The following is a 26685-nucleotide window of genomic DNA, read 5'->3' as shown; positions in this document are numbered from 1 at the left end:
GGGTCCTACACGCCAATCGGCTCAAGCCCCACTTTGTCCGCACCGAACTGAGCCTGTTGTTGGCTACCGATGACGGAGCAGAGGACGACTCCGAGCCCCTACCAGACCTCCTGAGCACCTCCGAGAAAGATGGCTCCGTCGAGGGAGTCTCCCTCTCTCCCGCGCTGACACCCAACCAGCGCCAGGACTGCCAAAAACTGCTGGGTCAATTCGCAAACTTATTTTCCCTCACCCCCGGAGTCACCCAGTGGTGTGTTCACGACGTCGACACTGGGGACAGTCCGCCCGTGCGACACCGAGCCTACCGAGTCCCCGACCGAGTCCGGGCCTGCATCCAAGCAGAAGTTTCCAAGATGCTAGCCCTAGGGGTAGTCGAGCCCTCAGACAGTCCATGGGCCACTCCCGTCGTCCTGGTCCCTAAGGCCGCCGCCCCCGGGGTGCCCCCGGAGATGGGGTTCTGTGTCGACTACCGGGGACTGAATGCCGTCACCAGGACCGACGCCCATCCCATTCCCCGAGCGGATGAACTGATCGACCGCCTGGGAGCCGCCAGGTACCTCAGCACCTTCGACCTCACGGCCGGATACTGGCAAATCGGCCTCATGCCAGGGGCACGAGAACGATCCGCTTTCTCGACCCCCGATGGCCACTTCCACTTCAACGTGATGCCCTTCGGCATGAAGAATGCTCCGGCCACCTTCCAGAGACTAGTGAATCGGGTGCTGGCAGGGCTGGAAGAGTTCAGTGCCGCCTATCTGGACGATATTGCGGTGTACAGCCTCTGTTGGGACGAGCACCTGACCCACCTCTGGACGGTCCTGACGGCCCTCCAACGGGCCGGACTAACAATAAAAGCCAGCAAGTGCCAGATCGGTCAAGGGTCCGTGACCTATCTGGGACACCAAGTGGGGAGCGGCCAAGTGGCTCCCCTTCAACCCAAGATCGACGCCATCCAGGCCTGGGAGCCCCCCGTCACCCAGACCGCCGTCCGAGCCTTCCTGGGGCTCACTGGATACTATCGGCGGTTCATAAAGGATTATGGGAGCATTGTGGGGCCCCTCACAGAACTAACCTCCAAGAGACTACCCCCGAAGGTGCACTGGACCCCCGGGTGCCAAGTAGCCTTTGAGACACTAAAGACTGCCATGTGCACCGCCCCGGTGCTCCAGGCCCCCGACTACAGCCGAGAGTTCATCGTCCAAACTGACGCCTCGGAACACGGCATTGGGGCCGTACTGTCCCAAATGAACTCTGACGGAGTCGACCTTCCTGTGGCCTTCATCAGTCGGCGCCTACTGGCCCGAGAACAACGATGGAGCACCATCGAGAGGGAAGCATTCGCCGTCGTATGGGCCCTAAAGAAGCTCCGGCCCTACCTCTTCGGCACCCACTTCCGAGTACAGACCGACCACCGGCCCCTGCGGTGGTTGATGCAGATGCGGGGCGAGAACCCGAAGTTGCTACGTTGGTCCATCTCCCTCCAAGGGATGAACTTCACTGTGGAGCAACGACCACGCCAACGCTGACGGCCTCTCCAGATTCTTCCGCCTTGGCGAGGAGAATCCCCAAGAAGATGGGTGACTCTCCTCTGCCTTCAGCTGGAGGGGACGTGTGTTGGACCCGGCCTCGTGGCGTGGTCCTACCCCTCCCGCATGGCGGGCCCCGGACGACATCGGCCCTCCATCCAGCCCGGGTCGGCCTCGGGCACACCTCTGCATGCCCTCCAAACCACCAGATCCGCCACCCGGCGGCCCACAACCACTGACACGGCACACTCTGGCCGCCCCAGCATTACCGGTCCGGTGCCCCCCGGACCCTCATCCCAGGTCCGATGCCATCTTGGGCCCATCACGTCACAGACACGTGGTCCCGGACCAGCCGCGGCCACGGCCCCAGCGAGCCCGCCATCGCGGCACCAAGAACCCTCCGGGTGGTAAAGTGGCCACTCCACCAGAGACAAGGAGAGGGAAGTCCCGATGGCTCTCCAATCATCCCCGCATGCCTGGTTTCGATCACCCTCCGGCCTCCCTGGGCTCCGGCTCCACCCCCTGCTGGGTGTCTGGACACCATCATCCCGGCCCCTCTGACCCCCAGGCGAGAGGGTCCGGACATCAAAGGACTCCAGACCTATATCTGGGCCAGCCCCGGAGTAGGACGGCAGTTGTATCCCGGAGTCAAGAAGCCCTGCTGACGCTGTCGCGGCTGACCCTGAGACGAACTCCCCTTGCTGCTCCCCAGAACCTGCTGGCGCTACCGCGGTCCATCTTCGCTGTAACCACCTTGGAGCCTGCTGGCGCTGCCGCGGTCCATCTTCGCTGTAACCACCTTGGAGCCTGCTGGCGCTGCCGCGGTCCATCTTTGCTGTAACCACCTTGGAGCCTGCTGGCGCTGCCGCGGTCCATCTTCGCTGTAACCACCTTGGAGCCTGCTGGCGCTGCTGCGGTCCATCTTTGCTGTAACCATCTTGGAACCTGCTGGCGCTGCCGCGGTCCCCACTCGCTGAACCATCTTGGAGCCTCCTGGCGCTGCCGCGGTCCATCTTTGCTGTGACCATCTTGGAACCAGCTGGCGCTGCCGCGGTCCACACTCGCTGAACCATCTTGGAGCCTGCTGGCGCTGCCGCGGCCCAACTTTCCGGGACCCCCCAGTTCGAGGATTGAGAGCTGTGCGTAGGGTCCCCTTGCAACCGACCATCTATAAGACTGTCCCGCTACCTCGCCCCTTGCCACGAGACTTTCCAGGTCCCTGGACCTGCTGTATATATTGAAACGATCCTGATTGCCCGATAAAGATTGAAAACCCTATCTACGTGTGGTGTACATTTGTAGTGGTGTGATTACTCTGCTGTACGATTCTAGGAGAGGGCCCTCCCGTCGGAGGCCTCTCTACATCGCTCAGTCCCTTCTCTGAAGGAGGGGTAGACCTAGGGGTGGTCAGTCAGACACCTTCTTCCTCCCCCGGGTTCGCCTTTCTAACAAACAAGGAGAAACGAGGTGACCAAATTGGAAAAAAAGTAGAGGAGAGAAATGTAATGTAATGTAAACTATATTTGTATAGCGCACTGTCACCCACCGGGTATCCTGGCGCTGGGAGAGTACCTTGTTGTTATGTGGTGTCGTTGATCGGCCACCCAGGAGTGATGAAAGATTAAGGGTAGGGAGGGAAGTCAGAGTAAAGCCACAAGATGAGTCAGAGACGCTACATCTAAGTATCACTCCTCCCTCGGGAGCAGCCAAGTCTTCAGCTTCTTCCTGAATTGCATCAGGTTCTCGCTTTGCCTCATGTTGATTGGGAGTTCATTCCACCGTCGCGAAGCCACGGAGCCGAAAGCTCTCCCTCCTGTCCTAGCTCTTTTAAATTTTGTGGTGTTGACCAAATTTGCTGTTGATGAGCGGAGGTTTCTTGGGGGAGTATACCACGTGAATTTTCTCTGCAGTGGTCTAGGACCCAAACCATGTACTGCTTTAAAAACAATGAAGAGAGATTTAAAATGTATCCTCTGCTTAATCGGCAACCAATGAAGATCTCTTTGAGCCAGAGATGCAGAGGACCTGCGCTGCGGGTTTAAAGCTTGCTTTGCTGCTATAGTTTGGATTCTTTGTAACTTTAGTATCAGGGAATTTGTTGCTCCAAGATACAAGGAGTTACAGTAGTCCAGCCTACTCAGAATGACGTTCCTTACTACTTTTATTTTAGCAGAGACTGGCAGTAGTGGGAGAATTTTTCGTAAAGCTCTAATCAGGGAAAAGCAGGTGCCCTCTGTTTTGTTTACTTGTGAGTCCAGTTAAAGATTGTTATCCATTAGTACCCCCAGATTACGTACTGTATTTGCTGTAATTAATGGAGTATCTGTGGGGGGTAAGCCGGAAGTCAACAGGTAGGGGACGAGCTATTTTACTCGTGGTGCAATAAACAACTTCAGTTTTATCTCCATCGAATTGGAGGCAGTTGTTTCTAAGCCAATTTGTGGTACTTTCAATGCACTTATGGAATTTGCCCATAGGAATAGTTTGATCCCCTTCCAATGAAAAGACAAGCTGTGTATCGTCCGCATAGTTGACTAATACTACTCCATAAGACTTGATGATAGGAATAAGTGGACTCAGATATATATATTAAATAGAATCGAGCTAATTGCTGAGCTCTGTGGAACCCCGTGTTGGACCAAAGTCTTTGGAGATGTAAAGGGTTGAATACTCACTGCCTGTGTTCTGTCTGATAGATAGGACTGAAACCATCTTAATGCTTGACCTTTAACACCAATGTTTCTGAGTCTATTTAACAGAATGCTATGGTTCACCGTATCGAATGCTGCTGACATATCAAGCAGCACTAATACGACCGGTTGTCCATTGTCAGCTCGCATTCTCAAATCGTCAAACACAGTCACTAGGGCTAAGTGACATTAAAGAAGGAGAGATAAACTTATACAGGACGGCTTGTCAAGAGAGGAGATGATTGGGAGAAAGCGTTAGAGAAAGGGAAAGGAAAAAGAAAAGGGCACGTGGAAGAGGGTGGAAAGAATGCAAGGAAAGAGATAGAAGCATACAAAGAGAGGAGAGAGAGAAAAAGAGAGAGGCTAAAGAAACACATACAAAAGGAACAAAGGCCTAAATCTAAGAGCCTGCTGCTCCAAACATGTGGGTAGGACTCACAGACTGTGTGCTACGAGAGAGGACAGAAAGATCTAAAAAGAGAGGATGGCGAAGGCAACAGACAGATAAGTAGGAGAGAGGCGGTAAAGAGAGTGACGGCGAAGGAGAAATAGGAAGATGAGGATAGAGATAGAGAGAGGAAAAGATGACTGGGATGAAAAGAGCGAGGATGCAACAAGAGAGAGACAGAGATAATACATTCTGCAGACTGGTAGAGTGATGTGAGTTACCAGCTTGAACTGTACTACGACGGACAACTGCTGATCTACCCCAGGAAGGGTGGTGGGGGCAGCACCGCTTACAGTGTGTCTGCTGCTGATATACTCCAGTTTCTTACCATTATCCGTGTGAAAAATTCAACTTCAGCTTCTGCCATGTCGTAACAGGTCAGTCATCATCACAGAGCCTTACTCTAAGTCCCAGTTCTCCAGGGCCCATCATCTGTGTTTCTCCTCTCAGTGACCCCCCTCCCCCACAACCCTTTGTTAACACCTAAAACCTAATTCCATTTCAAATTTAACAGCAGAGACTAATGTTAATTATTGAAAGTTATAGAAACATGACAATGCAACTCAATACATCACGGCTCGTTATGACTCACAGGCTGAAAGGTGCTACTGTAGTTTAATCCCATCTTCCTAACCATTGCTCATAGACCATAAACTTTACCAGCCAACGTTAAAAGTGAAACTATAACTCCCAGAATGCAATATAATGCTGGCTAAAAAGCCAATCCTAACAGCAGACATGATGGGGCATGTTGGAAACCGGAGTCCCAGTCCCGCACCACTGTCACCAAATGCAAGACCCGGGACTCCTTACTCAACATTAGGCCAAGAAAGGACACCGTTTGTGATAGCCCTACTCACACCCTTAGAAGCTGGGGATGAGCAGCCAGGCCTGTCTCCAAGGCACGAGTGTATAGTATGTGCAATCACACTCACAGCAACCCATTGGTGACACCACAAATGGACTCCACACAAGTATGATAAAATGAGTATAAACTTTATATAAAAAGATATACGATCAGACCACACGATACAAAAGCCAACATATAATAAAGGGTAATATTTATTACCCATTCCGGCTGGCTGCTAGCTTCAAATCCCAACCACCGCTTTCAAAATGCTATGCTGGTCGCAATGCTGGAATTACACACTTTGCAATGGACAAACAATAGTGCACTGCGTAACGATACAATCCTGTGCTGGGCAAAGGAGAAATAATACAATGCGTAACGATACACCCCAGGACCTTGCAATGGGAGAAGTAATGCAATGCGCACCGCTACAATCATGTACTGCGCAATGAAGGAATAATGCAATGCGTCACACCCCAATCACGTACTTTGCAATGAAGAAATAATACAATGAGCACCGCTACAATCATATACTTTGCAATTAAGGAATAATGCAATGCATGGTTACAATCATGTACTTTGCAATGGAGACATAATGCAATGCGTAGTGCTACAATCATGTACTTCGTTATGCAGAAATAATGTCAGGCATCATAAGAAAGTCCGGCAGTTCGTTAGAAGCAATATTGGCAATGTGTATTACGACAATCAGTCTCTTCAATAACAGTTGCCCCCCACACTTATCAACGATGACATAAAGTACAGCTTCTCACTCGGGCCCCAGTACTGCCACTCCTTTGGTCAGTACGGGCTCGAATCTGAGTGGAAGCAAAGGCTCACATCACCAGAAGGACTGAGAGGCAGAGAGAGTGTCTCTCCGAGCCCGCACCCCGCCCAGGTAGTGATCCATGTTACCTGGGGGCGCGGCCCCACTCTCCTCTCCTCCTTCAGTGAACTGGGCCTTCTCTGCAGAACTTTCTCAATGGTCCTCAGCGGCTGAGCCTGGCAGCTCAGCTCCTCCGGGGCTGCCAGTCTGCGACAGTTAGGAAGATCTCAGGCGGCCGCAGGGCAAACGTACCCCACGCCTCTGAGATTACGTTATCTGGGTGCATGTTCACCACAGCACCATCCGGGTCTCCTCTGGCACGAAGCCACACACACAACGCTGATGGGACTTCATGTCGACTCCGAGTGCAGGTTCACCAGGTACTCCTTCCTGCGGTCTCAGTTGGCACCAAGACACGCACACCGCGCTGCAGAGACTCACTTTTTTTCCGGTGCACACAATGATCAGCCGTTCACCTCCACAGTCCCAAGTTGCACCAAAGCACGCACACTGCTTCACTGAGACTTACTCCAACTCCGGTGCCCCGATATACAGGCGTTCTTCACCAACGACTTTGGCCGCACCACGACACGCACCTTGCGGTCCGAGTCTCACTTCACCTCCGATGCGCATGCTGACCAGGCGCTCTTCACTAACGCCTGGGGTGCACCACGACACAAACCCAGCGTGTCTGAGACTCACTTCACCTTCGATACACACGTTGACCAGGCACTCTTCACCAACGTCTCCTGTGCACCACCACACGCACCCAGCGTGTCTGAGTCTCACTTCTCTTCTGTGTGTCCAAGATCACAGGGCACATCTTCTGAGGGTCTCAAGCTGCCACAACATGCGCCCACCGCGTCACTTGAAATTTCTCTGGTAACTTTTTTGTTCCTGTTTCCAAACAGGGAGCCATCTCACCTTGGGCCCTTGGGGTAACAAGACACAGCACAAAGCACAGTCTTCTTCAAGCAGGGGGACCCAGGGAACAAAGCACAGTCCCAATAGCCTCTTCCTTAGTTAAAACAGCAAACTGCAGACCAGCCCAGATAATGAAGCAAGGGTCGGTCCTTCCCAGCAGTCTCTTCAGTTGTTCCTTCCTTAGCAGAGGATCCTCTTGACCACGAAATGGGTCCAAGCCTTTTCAGTCTCATTCCATTTCCATTCCAACTTTCAGGGGTCTCAGTTCTCATAGTTATACCCCTAAATGTTTTTGAAGTTCATTGTGATCAGGGGTACCTGACCTCTGTCTAAATCAGTTCTGGGTGTCTCCCTCCCAGTGTCACCTTTCTCCCTTTGATACTGGGGGTCTGGATCATTAATCACTCAGCAGGAGATGGGTCAATTGTTTTATAGCAGCAACCCAGGACTCTTCACCTCTCGGGCTTCTCCTCCCCCTACTCTCCAGATGCAGGACAGCTGGTGCCTTCTCAACCCCTCCCTGGGTCAAATCCTCTCCCAGTTCCTCTCACCTCTCAGATCCAGACAGTCAATCCACATTCAGCAGAGACACCTAGAAATGCTTAAAACACAAAACTCAGCCAATTTCTAAAAGAGTGGTTTCTGAACACACTGTGACAAAACCACTTTCATAGAAAGATGTGTTATGACACTGTGGGTTCATACATACTAAACTTCACCTCTCCATTTTAAACTAATGGGAAACTAGGCTAACAATCACAATACTAACACAACCACAAATTAAAGCTGGAGGGTACTAGGGAAATTTAAAAACCTGCATAAGATTATATCCCCAATAGTATGTGACAAAAACAAGTGTAAAATCCTTGGGTCTATTCTAAGCAAGAGAAATGTTTTGTGAAGATAAAGGAGTATAGAAAAGCCACATACTATAACACACAGACCTAGCCGTGGGAGATTCCCTTTTCAGGACGAAATCCCTCACCAGAGGTGACATGCTTCATCATTTGGGATTCTCCTCTCAAAGGAAAAACCTAGTTCCTTTGAGGTCTACAACCCCCTCTCTGAGAATTAGGAGCTCAGGGATGTTTTGGTGTCTACTCTACCAGGATATACTAAATCCACAAGTGATGGAGAATACAGTGTGAGTGAGGTCGCAGCGCAAAGAAAAATTGTATATATAACATGCGAAATGTGACAATAAAACTAGCAATCTTCTCCTGCAGGCCTTGCACCCCTGCAGGAGAATATTGCCTTTCTGCCAAAACATCATACTTCTCACGAGGACAAAAATACAGAAATTAAATTCAGCGTGTAGGAGGGGTTATTACACAATTTTGATCATCTTCGCCAGTAACTCTTTCATGACAGCTTTCAAAATTGTAAACGCCCTTTTAAGTCTCCTGCTTGCTCCTCTTTCATCCCTACAGTCCTTCATCGTTTAGTTGCTTTTTCAGTTTCTTTGCCATAAGAACATTTAAAGAAAAAAAAGGTTTTCCTATTATCAGGGCTGCTGGAATTATGTGGCAGAGAAGGACCAAATTATACGGCAGGGTTTAGTACATTTTTCAGTAAGAAATGGTCAATTATTCTGCATAATTTGGCACATTTTATGATAGTATTACCACATTATTCTGTCATTTCTTTACACATATGAACAGTATCAGGGCTACGGTTTGACCTCATCAGTACCTCTTTGACACCCAAATACAGCAAAAACCAACAGTAAGGTGACCAATCAACCTTTGGAACAGCGATTTTCACTGCGTTTTTAGAAAATGTTTGTGAAAATCTGCAGATTATGCAGCAGGTGATGGATCATAGGGCAAATAGAGCATGTCTAGAACTATGCGGAAAATGCTGCATCCACAAAATCGCATAACTCCACTAGTCCTGCCTATAATACACTATTGTTAGAAATTGGGTTTCTGGTTGGCAGAGGTATGCACCCTGACCAAGCAGTAACCGCAGTCCCAGTCAGGGTAAGTCACAAACACACTCTAAATTAACCTGTGCTCACCCCCTCGTAGCTTGGCACAGAGCAGTCAGGTTTAACTTCAGATGAAATGTGTACAGTGTTTGTGCAACACTTCAAACAGTAACACAGTGACAACACACAAAGATACTCCACACCATGGTAGAACCATAGAGCTTAATTTTATAAATAAAACAAGACCAAAACGACAAAAATCCAATTAATAGAAGTTGAGATGTGAATTTTTAAGAATAAACTGTAAAATTGTGCTTTGTAATAATTACACTGTTAAATGGAATATCTGCTCGCACCAGACCGGAACATACGAAAATTAAATTCGGCGTGTAGGAGGTGATATTACACAATTTTGATCATCTTTGCCAGTAACTCTTGCATAATGCTTTCAAAATTGTAAACGCCCTTTGAGTCACCTGCTTGCTCCTCTGTATCACTCCATTGCTTCATCATTTAACTGTCTTTTCAGTTTATTTGCTGGGAGGACATTTTAAAAAAAAGAAAAGGTTTTTCTTTAAACAGGACAACTGGAATTATGCGGCAGAGGAGGGCCAAATTATACGGCAGAGTTTAGTAAATTATTCAGGAAGAAAAGGTAAATTATTCTGCATAATGTGGAACATTGTTTGATAGTATTACCACATTATTTGTAATTTTTACACATATTAACAGTATCAGGGCTACACTTTGACCTCATTAGTACCTGTTTAACACCCAAATACAGTAAAAACCAACAGTAAGGTGACCAATCAACTTTTGGAAAGCAGTTGTCACAGTGTTGTGATCTGTAGATTATGCAGCAGGTGATGGATTATATGAAAATATAGCATGCCCATAATTATGCGGAAAATGCTGCATCCACAAAATCGCATAATTCTACAAGTCCTGTCTATAGTGCATTGTTGTTAGAAATTGGGTTTCTGGTTGGCAGAGGTATGCACCCTGAGCAAGCAAGAACGACAGTCCTAGTCAGGGTAAGTCACAAACGCACCCTAAATGAACCTGTGCTTACCCCCTGGCAGCTTGGCACAGAGCAGTCAGGTTTAACTTCAGATGAAATGTGTACAGTATTTGTGCAACACTTCAAACAGTGACAACATCACAAAAAGACTCCACACAATATTAGAAAAAAGAGCTTCATTTCATAAATAAAACAAGACCAAAACGACAAAAATCCAATCAATAGAACTTGAGATATGAATTTCAAAGAATAAACTGTAAAATCAAGCTTAGAATCAATAAGCGCTTAAATAGAATATCTGTCCGTGGAAGACCAGGACATAGTCAAGAGTTCTGGTCGACCGTGATGGAGCATGGGCCAAATACAGGGATCCGGTGAGGCCAGCTGAACAAAATGACCTTAATCCTGGTTGCGTCGACAAAGAAGCGGGGTGCAGCTGAGCGATGCGTCGGTGTTCCTCCTGAGCAGTTGAGCAGATGAGTCAATTTTCTCCACACAATTGCTGCTATACGTCGCTTCCGAGGGTAATGCGCTGGTTCCGAAGCGATGTGCCAGGTTTCTTCACGCAGTTGAGGCGATGCATCAATCTTCTCCACACTGTGGTGGCAATGCGTTGGTTATGAAGCATCGTTCTGAATGCGATGCGTTGGTTCCGAATGTGATGCCCCAATCCTGTTCCTGTAACAGCCCCACTGCATCGATTCTGCTTACACACTAGAGGATGTGTGAGTCCACCTTAGGCTCACTTCCAAGGGTCCATGACTGGGGTGGCTCTACTTGACAGGGCAGTCTTACAGATGGCAGAGTCCAGGTGCAGGAGCAGAATGATTTGAAATCTTTTATGTCCCTGAGACTTCAATCAGGATGCCAGCCAGCCAGCTAGCCCTTGAGTCCCTGCCCTGGCTCCAGACCCACTACAGGGGCAGCCATGGCCGGTGGTAGGTGTAACTGCAGGGCAGTGACGTAGAGAGGGGGAGGGGCAGGGTGGGGGGTTGTAATGTATGGATTACAGACTTTAACAGGTAAGTAAACATATAAATAAATAAAACGAATTTCGTTGCGCGCACTGAATCGCATTTGGTGATGCAGCGCACACAACAAAATTCGTTTTATTAATTTATATGTTTACTTACCTGTTAAAGTCCGTAATCCATACATTACAAACCCCCACCCTGCCCCTCCCCCTCCCTACGTCACCGCCCTGCAGTTACACCTACCACCGGCCATGGCTGTACAGGGGTAATACAGCCCTTTGTGTGGGGGGGCAGGGCATAGCCTATTCAGGTTTAAGTGTGAGGCTGTGTCCAGCTCCTCCCTACTCTCCTACCGAGGATGGACCATCAGATCGTCGATTGCTCATCAAGTCACCTCAAAGATCCTTTAGTGTGAAGCTGTCTAGAGGTAATGCACAAAGCCCAGCTGTTACCCACCCCAAACGTTTATTCAGAGACAGGCAGCAGGTGCCAAATGGCTAAAGTAAGAAAAATGTGAACTTTCTAAAAGTGACATTTTCAGAATTACAATTTGAAATCAGAGACACCAAACTTGGAGATTCAATGTTTTTCAGATTGAAATGACACTTCTAAAAATGTAAGTAGCTAATCCCAATGTTATCCAATGGGAAAGATAGGCCTTGCAGTAGTGAAAAACATATGTAAGAGTTTTTCACTACTAGGACATGTAAAACGTAACTTTACATGCCCCACTTTTTAAATACACTTCACCCTGCCATTGGGCAGTCAATGACCTACCTTATGGGTGACTTGTATGTATTACAAATTAAGATTTGGGCCTGGCAAGAGGGTTAACTTGCCAGACCGACATGGAGCAAAGGGTTTCTGCAGAACAAACAAGTGACTCCCGGGATTATGTCAATAATGATGCGTAGCAGATGCCTAAGCCTGAAGGCATTGGACAACACACAACCAGCCAAAATGGCTGAGTGAAAGTTATTCACCGGCCTATACGCCATATCATCAGCTGCTAGAGAGGGAAGGAAATTAATCACACAGGATCAACATGCTATCAATCACACCAACTGACCCATCGATGCCATGCTGAAGCATACCATTTGTGGGATCCAGAAGACCACGGTTGATAAATGAAGAACCCAGCGAGCTCTGAAAGACCAGGCAGTCGCCAGTGACACCTGGAATTCACCACGCCATCAATTCAAGAGAGCCTTGCAGAACAAGAGGATGAAGTACCCCCAACTGGATTCATTAGAAGCCTTGGAAAGTAAGGAAGCCTGACGGAGAGACGCACAAAAGATCCATCAGGGTCGGGACCTACAACTCTGCTAACCAGAATGGAGTCACTACAACCAACCTCGCTTTCTGCCTCCTCACCCGAGCAGCTATTCATTGAATCATCACAAAATGTGGAAAGGTGTCTATTAGACACTTGCTCCAATCTTGGAGAAAAGCATTATCGCGAGGGCCAGAGCGTTCGGCCTCCAACTGAAGAAGAGAGGGACCTGCTGTTGATGTGAGATGCAAAAAGATAGACGTGACAGGGGTTCAAAAGCTGTTGTAGCCGCTAAAAAGAAGAAAATGCCAGTCGCTGACATTGACGTACAAACATGTTATCTACAACCTGCAGGACCAATCAGAGATGTTCAGGCGGACATGGGCACCCTTCCTACGAGACAATCCCTAAAATGTGCCCCCCCCTGCACCCCTCAATTCCCGAGCGAAGAGGCCCAAATACCTGCGGACCATGATGGCCCTTCTTGGAGAGATGCTGTGAGCCCTTGACCTAGGCCAAACATCCTCCTAGCCCTACCCCCTCTCCCCTCACCCTGCTTCCCCTTTCTTCCCCTACCCTCCCTCCCTTCCCACGGTCCCCCTCCCCACCCTCTTTTTCCCCGCTGTCTAGCTCCCGCACCCATCTCTTTCTCGTGTCACTCTTTTATCCCTCTCCACACCTACAATCTCCTCCTCCCCGGTCTTTAATCTTCCATCTTTCCCACTCCTGCCCTCCACCCTCTCACACTTCCGCCCTCCCCCTCAGACACGTACACGTATCAGCCCCTCTCTGCACCATGGACCTCTGTGACTTTTTCCGCACCCCCTCTAAGTGCATTGACAGGGACTACACACCCCCAGGGCCCTATGGAATGCAAAGCCCTCTCTCCTTCCTCCAATGCCAACACCATTCCACTCCCTGGGGCAATCCCCCTACTCTCAGAGATGGCTAACCGTGCCCCCCCCTACTGGGGACGCTGGCCCGCCAACATTCAACAATTGCAGATGTACAAGGTATAGTGGCTATCAGCATTGTTTGCACTGAGTGACCGCATTGTGTGGTATCTTAAACTGATTGTCCGTTTGTGTGGGAATCATGTTATGTTATGTTATTCGCCCTTATAGAGCGCACAGTTACCCTGGGTTGTCCTGGCACTATGTGTACGTGTATCAAGTGTTAGAATTGTGTGATTTAATATTGAGTAGGAGATAGTTCAGACACTTTCTCAGATGACTTTCAAAGAATTTTCAGCAGAACCTCATTGTACTGTCTTCTGTCTAGAACTACCCTGACATTTACCTCGCTAGGGCAGGTACGGGGTACTCTGTTAATGGGACAACTCATTTTGCTTGACTTTATTTTGAGACAACTTTGTGATAGTTCACTTTGCTTCAATGATTTTGAATTTCTTTGAGGTTCATATTGACTAATACAGCCATCAATTATTGATTTATAACGGATTTGAGCATTTGAATTTTTAACTTTGCTATTCCTTTAATAAACTGTAGTTTAGTTCCTATATTCCCAATAGGCTCTGCGCATTGGAATAATATATCCTGTAGTTTAGAAGTAGGACTGAGGTCGACTAGGTCTCTACCGAATATATTAAACTTAATTGTGAGTGCCAGCTAGCTCAGAGGTCACTAGAAACTTTCTCGAATTCACAAGAAGGGATTAGTTTCTGACGACCGCATAAACATGACAACTTTGTTTCCCAAGAATAAGAAATCAATCTCTAGAGTCGCGGAAACAATAGATGGCTATTTTACTCAATCAATTGTGCATGCTTCGTTTCACCAGAGGTGCTGAGAAATAGAGAAACAGTCTTCTTTCTCAAGCATGAGAAATGTACTGCTACAATCGTAATACTGGTTATAAAGTACAATGCATATAATACGAAAAGTATTATAAAGTAGTACTGTAAAAGCATGGTATGGTTTCTAAGCCATATAAAATAACATATAATAAATAAATACATACAGTGATGAAGAATGACAAAAAGTACTCAACTGGTGCTTCTAAAATACGCCTACCCCGGTGTACCTAACCTAAGTCTAGTACAAGGGAAGAAGTAAGTGAGGTGTAGCTTAAGTTTTAGTATTCTTTGCCAAGAATCTATTCGAAGAATTCTCTAAGGGTCTAATCAGCTTCGTACCTTGGTTTTAGAATGAAGGAGGTCTTGAATCTCTCTCTCCGGACTCGATTTCCCAGCAACCCGCAAGGGTAGGCTGGAAACACTGGAGCTGGATTTCTCGGCAGGAGAAAAGACAGAGTCTCTCAGTGCGTCAGCTGGAGGGTCGGCTTCCTTCGGCACTTGCTGCTGCAGGGCGAGTCGTGCAAGTAGATTGTCGAACTTCTCCAAACCACCGTGTGTTTGTCTGGGCAAATGTAGGCATATTTATACCTTGAATGTGCCGAGTTTGATGTATGATTGAACATAATAATGTCATCAAAGACTCAGTTCTTTGAAAACTCCATGATTTCCTAGATAAATTAGTATTCAGGCAAGGGGAAGTGCCTAGCTGCTGAAGGCGGGTTTTTCTAAGAAATCGTTGTTGATTCTTGGAACTTAGTGGAAGTAGCCATGCTGTATTTGGGATGCATAGGCTCAGTCTAAATATGGTAATGATTTCATGCCTATATAAGGATCGGGTAATTTATACCTATATATGGGCATGAATCGGGAAAATTACAGTAGGGTCCTAGATTCCTACACAACAAAACCTTCATGATTTAGAAATAACACTCTCTGTCTTCCTTCTGGTTCTTAATTTGCATCACAGTATTGAACGGTATTGCTTCTGATGCTTAACCTCATGCAAAACTAAACAGGCATCAAAGATTGCTTCTTGTACCTCGATTCTAATAGAATTTGCATGAAGAAAAGTGCTCCATCATTGGCCACCTAAAAGCATATGGAATGTTAGTTGCATTTCAAAACGCCAATGTCTGCAGCGACGCAGCCAGAAATCAGGAAGTACAAACGTTGTCCCTCACATGACATACATGTCACATGGCCATGTAGTGTCAGCAACTTTCATTGGAATACATCTTAGGTTCCAAGGCCTATATATTGTAATTTCAAACCACAGCACTATCGTGTCAGCTCCACAACCCGTGCCGCTCACTCTGTGGGTATTTAGCCTTTTAAAGAAAACAAGAGTTTCCAGTTCTACCAAAGGAACCAGAAATGTATAATTCTGATTGTGACAAACACATCACAATGCTGAGTGCCATCTTGAAATACAATTTAGGTTATTAAATCACAGAGCTGTTGTACCAAGTTAATAGTGATATCCGTGTTTATGTTGTTACATGTTCACCAGTATCAATGTTTCAGACTGATCATCCTTAACACAAGTTATTTTACCTGGACTGTGATACATTCCTCTGCCATCTGTGTGTTTGCCATTGTTTGTCTGGTATTACTCTTTCCTTGGTTCTCAGGCATTTATAATTTCAATTTAGGATTGCAATTTTAATCTTGATTCTCACATCTACTCCTTATTTTTTCTGTCATGGAATCAGTAAATCCACCGCTTCCATTTTTGGAAATTCCTTAGATCCACCAATTTCACTGTAGACAGTAGTATGAACTTTTAAAACTCATTTGGGAGCAATGGGTACTTCAAGATTGAGATCCGAAGGAAAGAAATTCCTTCTTTCCAATTTGTTGGGATTTGAGGAAAGGATGATTTTCAAACATCTACCAAACATTGAATTAGCTGAATGTGAACTTTAAAATGAATACCAAGAAGTATTTAAGAAGCTAGAAAGACGCTTTGGCATCCAACCCGGTATTGCGGTTCAGAGACAAGGAGGAAATATTGATTCATATGTCACTACATTACTGAGACTTGTAGCAGATTGTGAATATGAAGGTTTCCCTGATCAACTCCTTTGTGACCTATGGGTCAAAGGAATAAAGCAAAAAATGCTCTCTTTAGTTAATACATCTTTGGAAGAAACAACAAAAATGGCTAAAAATATAGAAACCTTTCCAGGTTGAGTAAGAGAACTGAACAATTCCAGGTTAGAGTCAATCTGTGTAGTTAAGCAAGAAAGGGACAGATTACCAAGAGAATTGAGATCAAGGGAAAAACGTCCATTGAAAAATATTTAAAACAAATAAATGTATGTAATAATCAAAGTCATGAGAAATGAGTGAAGTTGTGACCCACAAAAAATGTGAGGGTCATTTTGCCAAAGATGCTAGAGTGCCAAATAGAGTGGTGACAACGTTGCTAATGTTGCACAACAATAAGGGGATGACGGTGATCATATTACATATTTACAAGAAGGAATGCATGATATGGTTCTAGTGGTTTCAAATGGGAAAACAACCCTGTTGACTGTGTAAAAACATACATAGATGTTGGGGTGGCGGATAGGATCCTGCACCTATCGATAGAATCAGAGGCAAGGATCACCATGATAATAAGGGAGCTTTTCGAAAACATTGGGGAAAAAGGTAAAGTAGGGTCCCATATCATGTGAGGGACTGAAAATTGGCCTATTGGAACATTTTAAAGACATCCTTAAATTCAAGGGTAGAGGAATGCAAGGAAAGATGTATGTGGCCACTAACAGGGTGAACATTTTAGGTTGGTTTCACCTAGGTCTTTTTGATATGGTGCCAAAAAGTAAGTACTGTTTAAGGGGTATTAATGGTAAGATATCCCAGAGACTTTTCTGGAGAACTGGGAAGAATCGAAGGTTTTAAACAGAAGACAGGGTCACACAAGGGGCAATTCCTATCAAATACAAACTTTGAGGTATACCTTTCAGTATCATAAAGGATCTTGAAAAAGAATTGCATATATTTTGTCTTGGGCCAACATTGAACCAATAGAATCTTCCTTTTGTTTCTCACCTTTGGTTGTAGCTTGCAAGCACAGTGGAGAACTGAGAGAGTGTGTTAACCTGCTTAACTCGAAAAAGGAAATTTGGGTAGAGGCATATCCCTTGCTAAAAATAATGAAGGGTGGTGCCGTGGTTCACCAATACAGATCTCACAGCTTACCAACAAGAAGTTTTGAACACAGATTCAAGACATTTGACTACATTGATTTCACCTATTGGGGCTTTCCAGTACTGTTGAATGCCATATGGATTAGCTTGGACAGCCTCTCTTTTTCAGCAGATTATGTATCATATGCTCAAGGATATGTAAGGTGTGGCTGTATTTCAGAATGATGTTTTGATTTATGCTTCAAACAGTGAGGCACATGATACTATTCTGTACATGTTCCTTGGCATTTTCCAAAAGTAGTCAAAAGAAGAATATGATGAAAGGTGGTGTGAACTACAACCTGGTCTTATCAAAGCTGTTAAGGAGACTCATCCAACCAAAGACAAACATGGTTTGAAAGCATTTATGGAATTTTTAGAGTTTTATTCACATTTTATATCTGGCTATGACTCCTAAATGAGATGTTTCAGTAATTAAGAAAAGAGTTCTGTTTGTGTGGGATTCAGATTGTTACAAGGCATTTCAATAGATTAAGGGGCAAATAGCAGATGCTTGTGCATTGTTACCCTATGATCCTTTGAAATCATGTATCATTACAGCGCATGCAAGCAACTATGGTCTGAGTGCACTCTTTACTAATGGAACGGATGAGCAAGGGGTGACGATGCATTATGATTTAAATTCTTTAATAGAGGGAAAGTTACATTATTTGGTAATTGACAAGTAACCAATGGATTGTGGTTGTGCTTTGGATAAATGTAGCTGTTATGTATGGTGCAGAAAAACAGAAATGTCATTTTGAGGACTGACCACAAGCCACTGATATATACATATACATTGAATGGTGGGAAGACACGTAACTCTATCCCTAGGATTGCCACATTAGCCTCTAGGGTTTTGCAATATCAATTTGTTGTTTACATACCTGAGGGATAAAAGGCAGGGCAGGCTACTTCTCAGCATTTCCTATGTAGGATGATGGTGAAGCGTTTTAAAATGATGAATTAAAAGATTGTCTTTCAGCTGCAGTGGACCTTGAAGGGGTCTCTATATGTATTGATCTGGAGTGGAATGATTGCCTTTTGTCAAAAGAGGTTGACCTAAAATCAAGAGTTTGCATGTGAGTCTTCAAGCCTCTGTAAAGGTTGTAGAGGAGCTTTCTGTTGAGAATGGCATTTAATTCAGGATGACTGGATGATTCCTCTGGAGAGTTTAAGTCTTAAGATTCTCAAGTGCACTCACAAGGTGCACCTGGGGTGTACCATTACCAGGCACGCAAGGTATGCTGTGCGAGGACTGATTCTGTGCAATTTGTGAACCAGAGGTGTATCTCTGCTCTTTTATGCTGAGACCTGTATACACTTAATACATTTATGCTCTTTAAAATCTGTGTAAGCTGAGGGATAGCATCGCTTTGTGATGCCAACGTCTATAAATATATTCTAAGTAACCTGAGGGACACCCATGCTTTGTTGGGGTGAGCTTGTAAGTGCAGTGTCCCCTGGGAACACCTGTGCTGTGTAAAGCCACAGTTTGTGATTCCCATGGGATAGGGCTGCTTTTTGAGACTGAGTATTGATGGGAGAGCCAATGAATGTCCCAGCCTGACTTGAGTCAAAGGTCTGTCTCTGGTTCAGGTCTGGGTTCAGCTGGGACACATTATGGCCAACTGCCATCGCCGGCCTTGCCCCATCTCCCCTCTCTAATGCAGCGTAGAAAAAAAAACATTCAACATCCTGCGAAGGGTGGTTTGGTCCAATGCTATGCAGGCCATGGACTCAGTACAAGTATGCTTTGTGTAAACCTATTCCACTGATACAGCAGTTTAATGAAGAGAGGTGAATGTTACCTACCGAGTGTAGTTCTGTTATGACTGGGTCTAGCAGTGTGATCTTTATATGTGCATTATTTAATTTTTACTAGTCAGCCTTCTTAAAAAATTACAGAATTGAAATCTCTTTATCATGCTCTTGTTTACACTGTTTGATTCTTCCCAACAGACTCTGGTGGTGTATCGAAATCCCAAAGATACAGCAGTGTCGCTGTTCCACTTCTATAATACTATGTCTGTCCTTCCCAGCTACAGCTCCTGGGATGAGTGTTTCAAGAACTTCATGACCGGAAAAGGTAAGTTTCTTTTTCTCAAGAATAGCTGATGAGTGTTTGAAAACCTTGTTGTCAATGGCGCGCGTCTCCAGTGGGCCGCCATGTTGAAGGGCGCGTTCCGCTGTGGAGGAGCATCACAGCCTTCTTCCTTGTTTATTACCATGAAACGTGCAGTGTCTTGGTCATGTTACATCAGTTGGATAAAGAGTGGGAATGCTGCAGTAGGAATGTGGCATGTCTGAGGTAGGCACATGTTTTGGGCTACTGCACATACTAAAAAAGTTCTTGCGTTTCCTTTCATTCCCTGCAAGGAAGTCTTTTGTCCGGGCACTATTCGCCTTGAGGTTGAACTATAGAAATGCCCTGTATTTGGGACTTCCCGACTACCTGATCCACAGACTTCAATTGCTCCTGAACATGGCAGCAGGTAACTCCTTTGCCTACCTCCGAGAATGCATGTGTCCCCCACACCTACACACCCTCCACTGCCCCCAATAAGGAAGAGGATACTGTTTAAAACACTAGTTCTGGTCCACAAGGCACTTCATCATACAGGTGCAGGCTACATCTGGACTTGAAGTAGCATTTGCGTCCCCTCTAGAAATTCATCTGTAGGCTAAGATCCCTAAGATTTTCTGCATTAGAGCGGGGGACATGCCTTCTCATATTTAGGTGTAAAAAGAACAGATGATGGATGAAATGTTGAATGAATCGAACATTCACCCCCACTCAAAGGTCTGTGTTAAATCCATCCTTTTTTTAACACCACGCCACGTTATTCCAGTTTGGTTAGCTTGAATCTGGTGGTGTAGCGAGCACGGGACACACGTCTGGGCACACCCTTCCCGCTTAGGGTGACAAATGTAAAAAGAACAGATGATGGACGGAATGCTGAATCAATCGAACATTCACCCCCAGTCACAGATCTGGGTTAAAATCTATTGTTTTTTTGCTCACCATGCCATTCCAGTTTGGACCCAGCCATATGCAAATTAGTCTTGACCCTGCACCCAATGGGAACAGTCCAGCCCGAACTGCCAGGCCAGATCCTCCCTGGACTGGAAACAAGCATCCTAGGAACGGTGTCAAAGTTTCACCTCTCATCAGCCAGGATAGCTTGAATCTGGTGCTTTACTGATGCACTTTTCGGAAACAGGTAGGAGCATCAAAATGGAGCACCGTGCCTTGTAATGGTCCAGAGGTGCACCTGTCGTGGTGCACGGCACTAGGTAGGAAAGTATCCCTCACTTTACTTCATGGAAAACATGAGGGAATATGAGGAACCTGTGAACTCAGAGTTGTATGTGGCTGTTCCTTTCATCCCAGACAATGGTGGATTTTTGCGATTCTCCATTATTGCAAACAATTCCCCAGAAGGCTGGAAGGGTGTTGGACGGAGTTGCAGACATGGGGGACGGTTTTGTTGCTGGGGGCCAGTTTTGCAGCAGTGTTACAATATCGGTGGTCAGTAATAAAAGCAGCGGTGCTTCCCACTTGCGCCCACCCTTCATCCAGCGGCTGGTGTGACAAAATAGCCAGGGCTGCTTTGAGTTCTCAGTCCAGCCCTAATTGCAACCACCTATGTACTAATGAGTCTTTGACACAGTTAGCAATTTCTAATGGTGTCACAATAGAGCTACCTCATCAATATTCATGAGGTAGGCCACAATTTGAGACCCGTTGGAATTACAGAAAACACAGGGATGGCGGCCTCCTGGAGCCAGCAGACCACCATATCTGTGTTTGATTTTAAATAAAGCAACATTTTTTTAATGCAGCCTATTTGGCTTTTCAAAAAGAAAAATGAAATGTTTCAGTTTAAAATGTAAAGAGTAGGGAGTGGTCCGTGGGACCACTGCCTGCCCTTGAAAACATTTTCGCTACCATTCACAAAGGAGAAAGGCCCATCTGGGGACCCCTTTCAATTTCCGAATGGGTTACCACCAACTTCAAGTTGGTGGTAAAATGCAAATGTTTTGCTACTGCATTTTGGTTACAAAACAATTGTAAATACCAAAGCAAGTCGCTATTAGGAATGGACGCCCTTAACACACCTCATTTTAATACCAAATAGAAAAATACGGTTTGGTACACAGTAGAAGGTTTATTTCCAGTTTCAGGTTGCAAATGGCCCAATCCTGCGAATCTGGCCATTTGCAACAAGAATAAAGCTACCTACATGTAGCCCTATAAGTGGAACTCCAGGTGTTGGGGAATAAGTAACTTCCTACTAATATTTTCCCAGATGGTTACAATGGCCACAAATCAACATTTAGGACATCTCTGGCATCTCTGTGATATAGAACTCAGCAGAAAATCTATGCAGCAGGCAATGTGGCCTTCTTTTGTACTGGCCACACTAACTGGAAACAGGGAGTAGATTGGGTCCCAAGGCTGCCCCTCCCATAGGTGTTGTTTTGCGAAGGAAGTTATAGTTAATAGAATGGAGCGTGCACAGGCCACAGTGCATTCAGATGTTACAGAGTTAAAGGATAAATACAAGGGTGTCTTTAGAGTCATGGTAAGGAGATGCAAAGGTTTTGGACACCAGCTAATACCAACACATGGAGCCACGCCTATGAGACATCGCATGAGGTATTTTTCCTTTCCCTATAGAGCATGGGTACTCACAGACATTTTCCCATGGGCCACAAAGTATGGTCTGTGGTGTGACTGAGGGCCACACTGATACCAGCAGGGTGGCAGTCAGGTGATATGGGGTTTGGGTGTGAGGTAAGCGAAGCATGTACATGTAGTGGTGATATGCACAATGGTTGTATCTGTTCACTTGATATCTCATGTCCAAGATACATGACACGTTTCTTTCTGAACTGACACTTTTCTTGTTTAACAGTCAACCCAGACATTTCATCACTTATTCAAGCAACTCATCATGATGCAACTCATCCGTTCCAGCTATCATTACAACATCTTGAAAATACCACACATTTTCCATGCCTTCAAAAACCTGTTTCATCACCATCTGAAACACTGCTTTCGCTGATGTCAGCCAAAACGGCATTTGTAAATAACGGAATGCACCCAATGGGGTAACAAAGGATGTCAGGTGCCTGGAGTCCTTATGCAATTTGACCTAGTGATACGCCGCCGACATATCAACCACACTGAACACCTTTCCTCCAGACTTTGTTGACAACCTTTCTCAAATGTTAGGAACGGTTTTCGGTCAACCCAAATATTCCTGTTGAGGTCCCTTAAATCTATGCATAATCTGATCTTTCCACCCTCCTTGGGAGCAGCAACAATGTGGTCTAGCCATTCCGATGATTCTATAGGCTCAATTATCCCTTGACTTAACAACTTTTTTAATTTTAGTAGCAAAGGTTCCTTCATCAAAAGCGGTACATTCATCACTTTATGTACTACTGGGACTGCTCCATTCCTAAGAATAATTTTGTGAGAGAATCCTTTGAGTAATCTCAAATCAGCATTGGATACTCTAGGATACTTGTTTGCCACCCATTCGCAAAATGCATCCACCGGACTTACACATTGCATTTCCTTAGTTAATAATATGACCAGATTTTCTGCATGAGGATTTAAAACCATGCCTAAATATCTCTGATGGCGCCATCCCAATAGCTTAGAGCCAAAATCAGTCAGATACACCCAACCGTGCACCACTGGTCCTTCAAATGATATATGCATCCATCTCACCGAAATAATTTAAATTCTTTTTCCTCCATATCCCACAGCCTTTATGTCAGGTTCAGACCAATCCTCTTGTAAACTCTTAGACAAAGTCTCTTTTGACACTAAAGTGTACATACCCTAGGAATCCACCAGCTTTTTTACTTGCAAGTCATCAAGGTACATAATGCAATGTGGTGTTTCCAACTTCCCAATGCTTTCATTATCCACACCATCCACCCTCCTAGTAGATACATGGTTTAATGTCACCGGGATCTTGCGGTATTTGTTCCTCATCATGAATGGTCAGCACTTTCAAACACTTCTTCAACTTCCTTTACCCACAATGGATTGGACCTTGCCCTGCACATCAAAATGTTAGCAATATGTCCAGGAGCTCCCAGCTAAAACACTTTATTTCTCTGGTTTTAACTTCTTTCTTTCCCCCGGTACTGGACATGTCCTTCTTTACTTCTCCTGTAGTGTTCTTTCCTATGTTTCCACGTGGACCACATACTTCCAAAATTGGAGTACATTCACCCTCAAAATTGGCTTCTGTCAGACTGAGATCCTTCCTCAGTAACTTCTCTCTCACTCTTTTGTCATTAGTACACCTTACAATCTGATCCCTAATGAGCGATTACCTAAGTTCTCAAATTTACAAGTGAAGGACAACCCTCGTAATGCTGCTACATATGTATCTATATCATCCTCCAGTTAATGTGCCCTTGAAAAGAACTTGTGGCGTTCCATCACCACATTATTCTTAGTAACAAAACGTGCATCTAACATATGGATAGACATCTCAAACAGATTATGAGGCTGACGGTTCCTCATCTCTAGAGAAACCTCAGGAAGATGTTCATATAATTTCTCCCTTCCCCCCCAAATGGTGTAACAAAATAGCTTGCAGTCTAATAGAGCCATATCTATCACCACCAATGGCCAACATGTGTAAATAACTGTTGTTGTTTCCATTGTTCCGAGGGAATGGGTGGATTACCAGGCGTGGCAAGAAAGGTTGGGAGTGACGCCATAGCTTGGGCAGCCATTTTCAATGCCTATACCAAAATGTTAAACAATTAACTAAAATAACTAATTAAAGTAAGGAGGTAAAATAATAAATTAATAAAACAAGCTTACACAAAAAGCCAACATAACAAGCTAATATAACAATGTTCCTCTTCTTTTGTCTTTCCATATTTCCTCCTCTTTTCTATTTCTTGCTCAGTCCTTCTTATTCGTCTGTGCCAGATTCACTCCTTTCTATTGTCCTATTTCTTTTTCCATGGCCTGTATACACACTTCCCGTGGTTTTTTTTTAATTAGTCCTTCTGCATCCAACGATGGACAAAGGTGCGATCAGGAGCACAGGAGTATACAGATGTCAGTAAGTAAAGTTTTCTGTTCTTTTCGTTTTATTTTTGAATTGGTGTTTCACAAGGGTGCGAATTTTAATGTGCACCAGCACTCGATTAATGTGCCTGTTTCAACATGGACGTAAGTAAGTAAGTAAATATTTATTGTACAAGTTAATAAAAACCTTTACAAGAAGGAGATTGCTCAAGTCAAAACAAATTCATAAAATAGTGCACTAAAAGTTCATCATTTTTGCAAACAATAAGCATAGAAAGAGATATGGGAGGAATTGGCGTTGCCCAGTTTTTCCTTTTCAGATTGGATGAGCCTTCCTCCAACAGAAAGTCTATATCAACATGTGTGCTTTAGTCAATCCTTAGTCCGAAAGTTGTGATATAAAAACATAGATTAAAAGAATTTAAGAATTGCATTTATATTTAAAAGACACAGAATTAATAGTTGCATTTATCAGGATTGTTTACATTTTTATGATGTAGATACTACTGGTACTTCTTGACCTTGGCCTTTCCAAAGCCCATAGTTTTCAAGGCGATGAAGGAAAGCTTTATTGTGTCAGGCGTTTCCCCGGTGTAAAAAAGAAGAGGCCAATCTCGGCACTAGGCAAGGTAAGTCCCTAATTTAGTGCTGTTTTATGGTGCGCCAGATCTCTTCATTTTCTCCATCATACAGAATAATCCCATCCCACCATAAATTGTACTAACCAGCATGCCAGCTGTATGCCTCCTCCACCAAAGCAAGCCGTCACTGATCGCCTGCAGGGTCCTATCTTCTTGGTGTTAAAGATAGATTTCAGGAACAAGCGTTGTTCCAGGTCCAGACCGTGACAAATGCATAGTGATGGATGGATGGATGGGTTTTTATATAGCGCAATATCACCGCCAGGTCTCAAAGCGCTTTGCATTGGGAACCCGTCCTGGTTTTTCCCTGTGAGATAGCCCCTTACTGGGTATCCCCAAGGTGAAAGCCAGGCATCCCGCCGCGGGGGGGCCGTAGTGGAGATTAAGCAAGCTATTGCCCAGAGTTGCAGAGTGTGAACCTGTGATTCGAGTAGGCACCGAAGCGAGAATTACCGAGTCCGTGGACATTTTGGGCTCAAGACCCTGCCGCGTCGGGAATTGACCCCTGGTCCCGGGTCTGATCTCAGCGTCTGGGTCTGCCTCCTCTAACCAGTGAGCCACACTTCTCCACTCCACTAGATGCGTGATGCTCTCTTCTGCTTCCCCATCAGGGTTCCCCGCAGAGGCGGCACTGAGTTGTTTCTGAGATTCGTTTCCATGGTGGTAGATGCGGGAGGACAGGAAGAATTCCCAATCGAAATTAGAGGTATTTCTCTTTTAGCCTCCTGCTGAAGCCCGCACGCAGGTAGTCTTGAGGGCCAGGCGTTGTATAGCTCTGCAGCACGCACCAACCGTGGGACCATCTCCTGAGCCTTTCTTTGTCTTCAAGTACTGATAGCTTTTTTACTGTCTTATTTACCAAAGACTTAAAGCTGTTCTGCGTTCCCATAGTTGCCCAGTGTTCCTTCAGGCCTAGGCGGTTTATGAATGCGGTCAAAAATCCTTTGGGGTGCAAGCTCTGCTTAGGTTTATCTCTTTCCATAGGTGGAAATTCAGAGATCACTTATCGGAACTTCTAATCGTAAACCAGCATTTCACATGAGCAGCGTTGCGAGCTACTTTTTGTGACTGTAGGCGGAGCTCCAGCCTAATTTGCGCGGATGAGACTTAATTTGGTAGGCTAAAGATTATTCTTGCTGCTCTTAGCACAGTTTGTTCCAAAGTCTCTTCATCTTTTCCCCTGAGGCATTCGCTGGAATTACCTTTGCTTGTTGTACTTGTAGTAAGCGGTAAAAGCTTGACCTGGCAGTTTTATGTGTCAGAGATTTTAGAGCTACCGCTATGGAATTTCCTCTCTGTTTTAGGGCTTCTTTTTGTGGCTTGAAAGTACCTTTCTCATAGACTACCACCCCAAGGTATTTGTATTCTGACACAACTTCCATGGGTGCATCTGCCAGGTTCCAGTGTTTTTTTTTTTTTTTGACTTATCTAGGTTGATGGTTGAACCATTACATGCAGCATGAGTGGCATTTATATTTAGCAAGAGCTGAATCCCAA

The 26685-nt window shown here is 45.4% G+C and overlaps 1 protein-coding gene across 2 annotated transcripts in view; it reads left to right on the top strand.

Annotated features, from left to right (window-relative positions):
- The window catches only part of LOC144767882 (sulfotransferase 6B1-like), a 118949-nt gene that overhangs the window by 44539 nt on the left and 47725 nt on the right, over nucleotides 1-26685 (top strand). For both annotated transcript variants that reach the window (XM_078651235.1, XM_078651236.1), the window contains one exon: nucleotides 19435-19561. In XM_078651235.1, coding sequence (XP_078507361.1) covers nucleotides 19435-19561 — 127 coding nt within the window. The remainder of the gene's footprint in view (nucleotides 1-19434; nucleotides 19562-26685) is intronic.

This window comes from Lissotriton helveticus, chromosome 7 (genome assembly GCF_964261635.1).
Source record: "Lissotriton helveticus chromosome 7, aLisHel1.1, whole genome shotgun sequence".
Lineage (NCBI taxonomy): Eukaryota > Metazoa > Chordata > Amphibia > Caudata > Salamandridae > Lissotriton > Lissotriton helveticus.
This window is presented reverse-complemented; position numbering and strand designations above follow the sequence as displayed.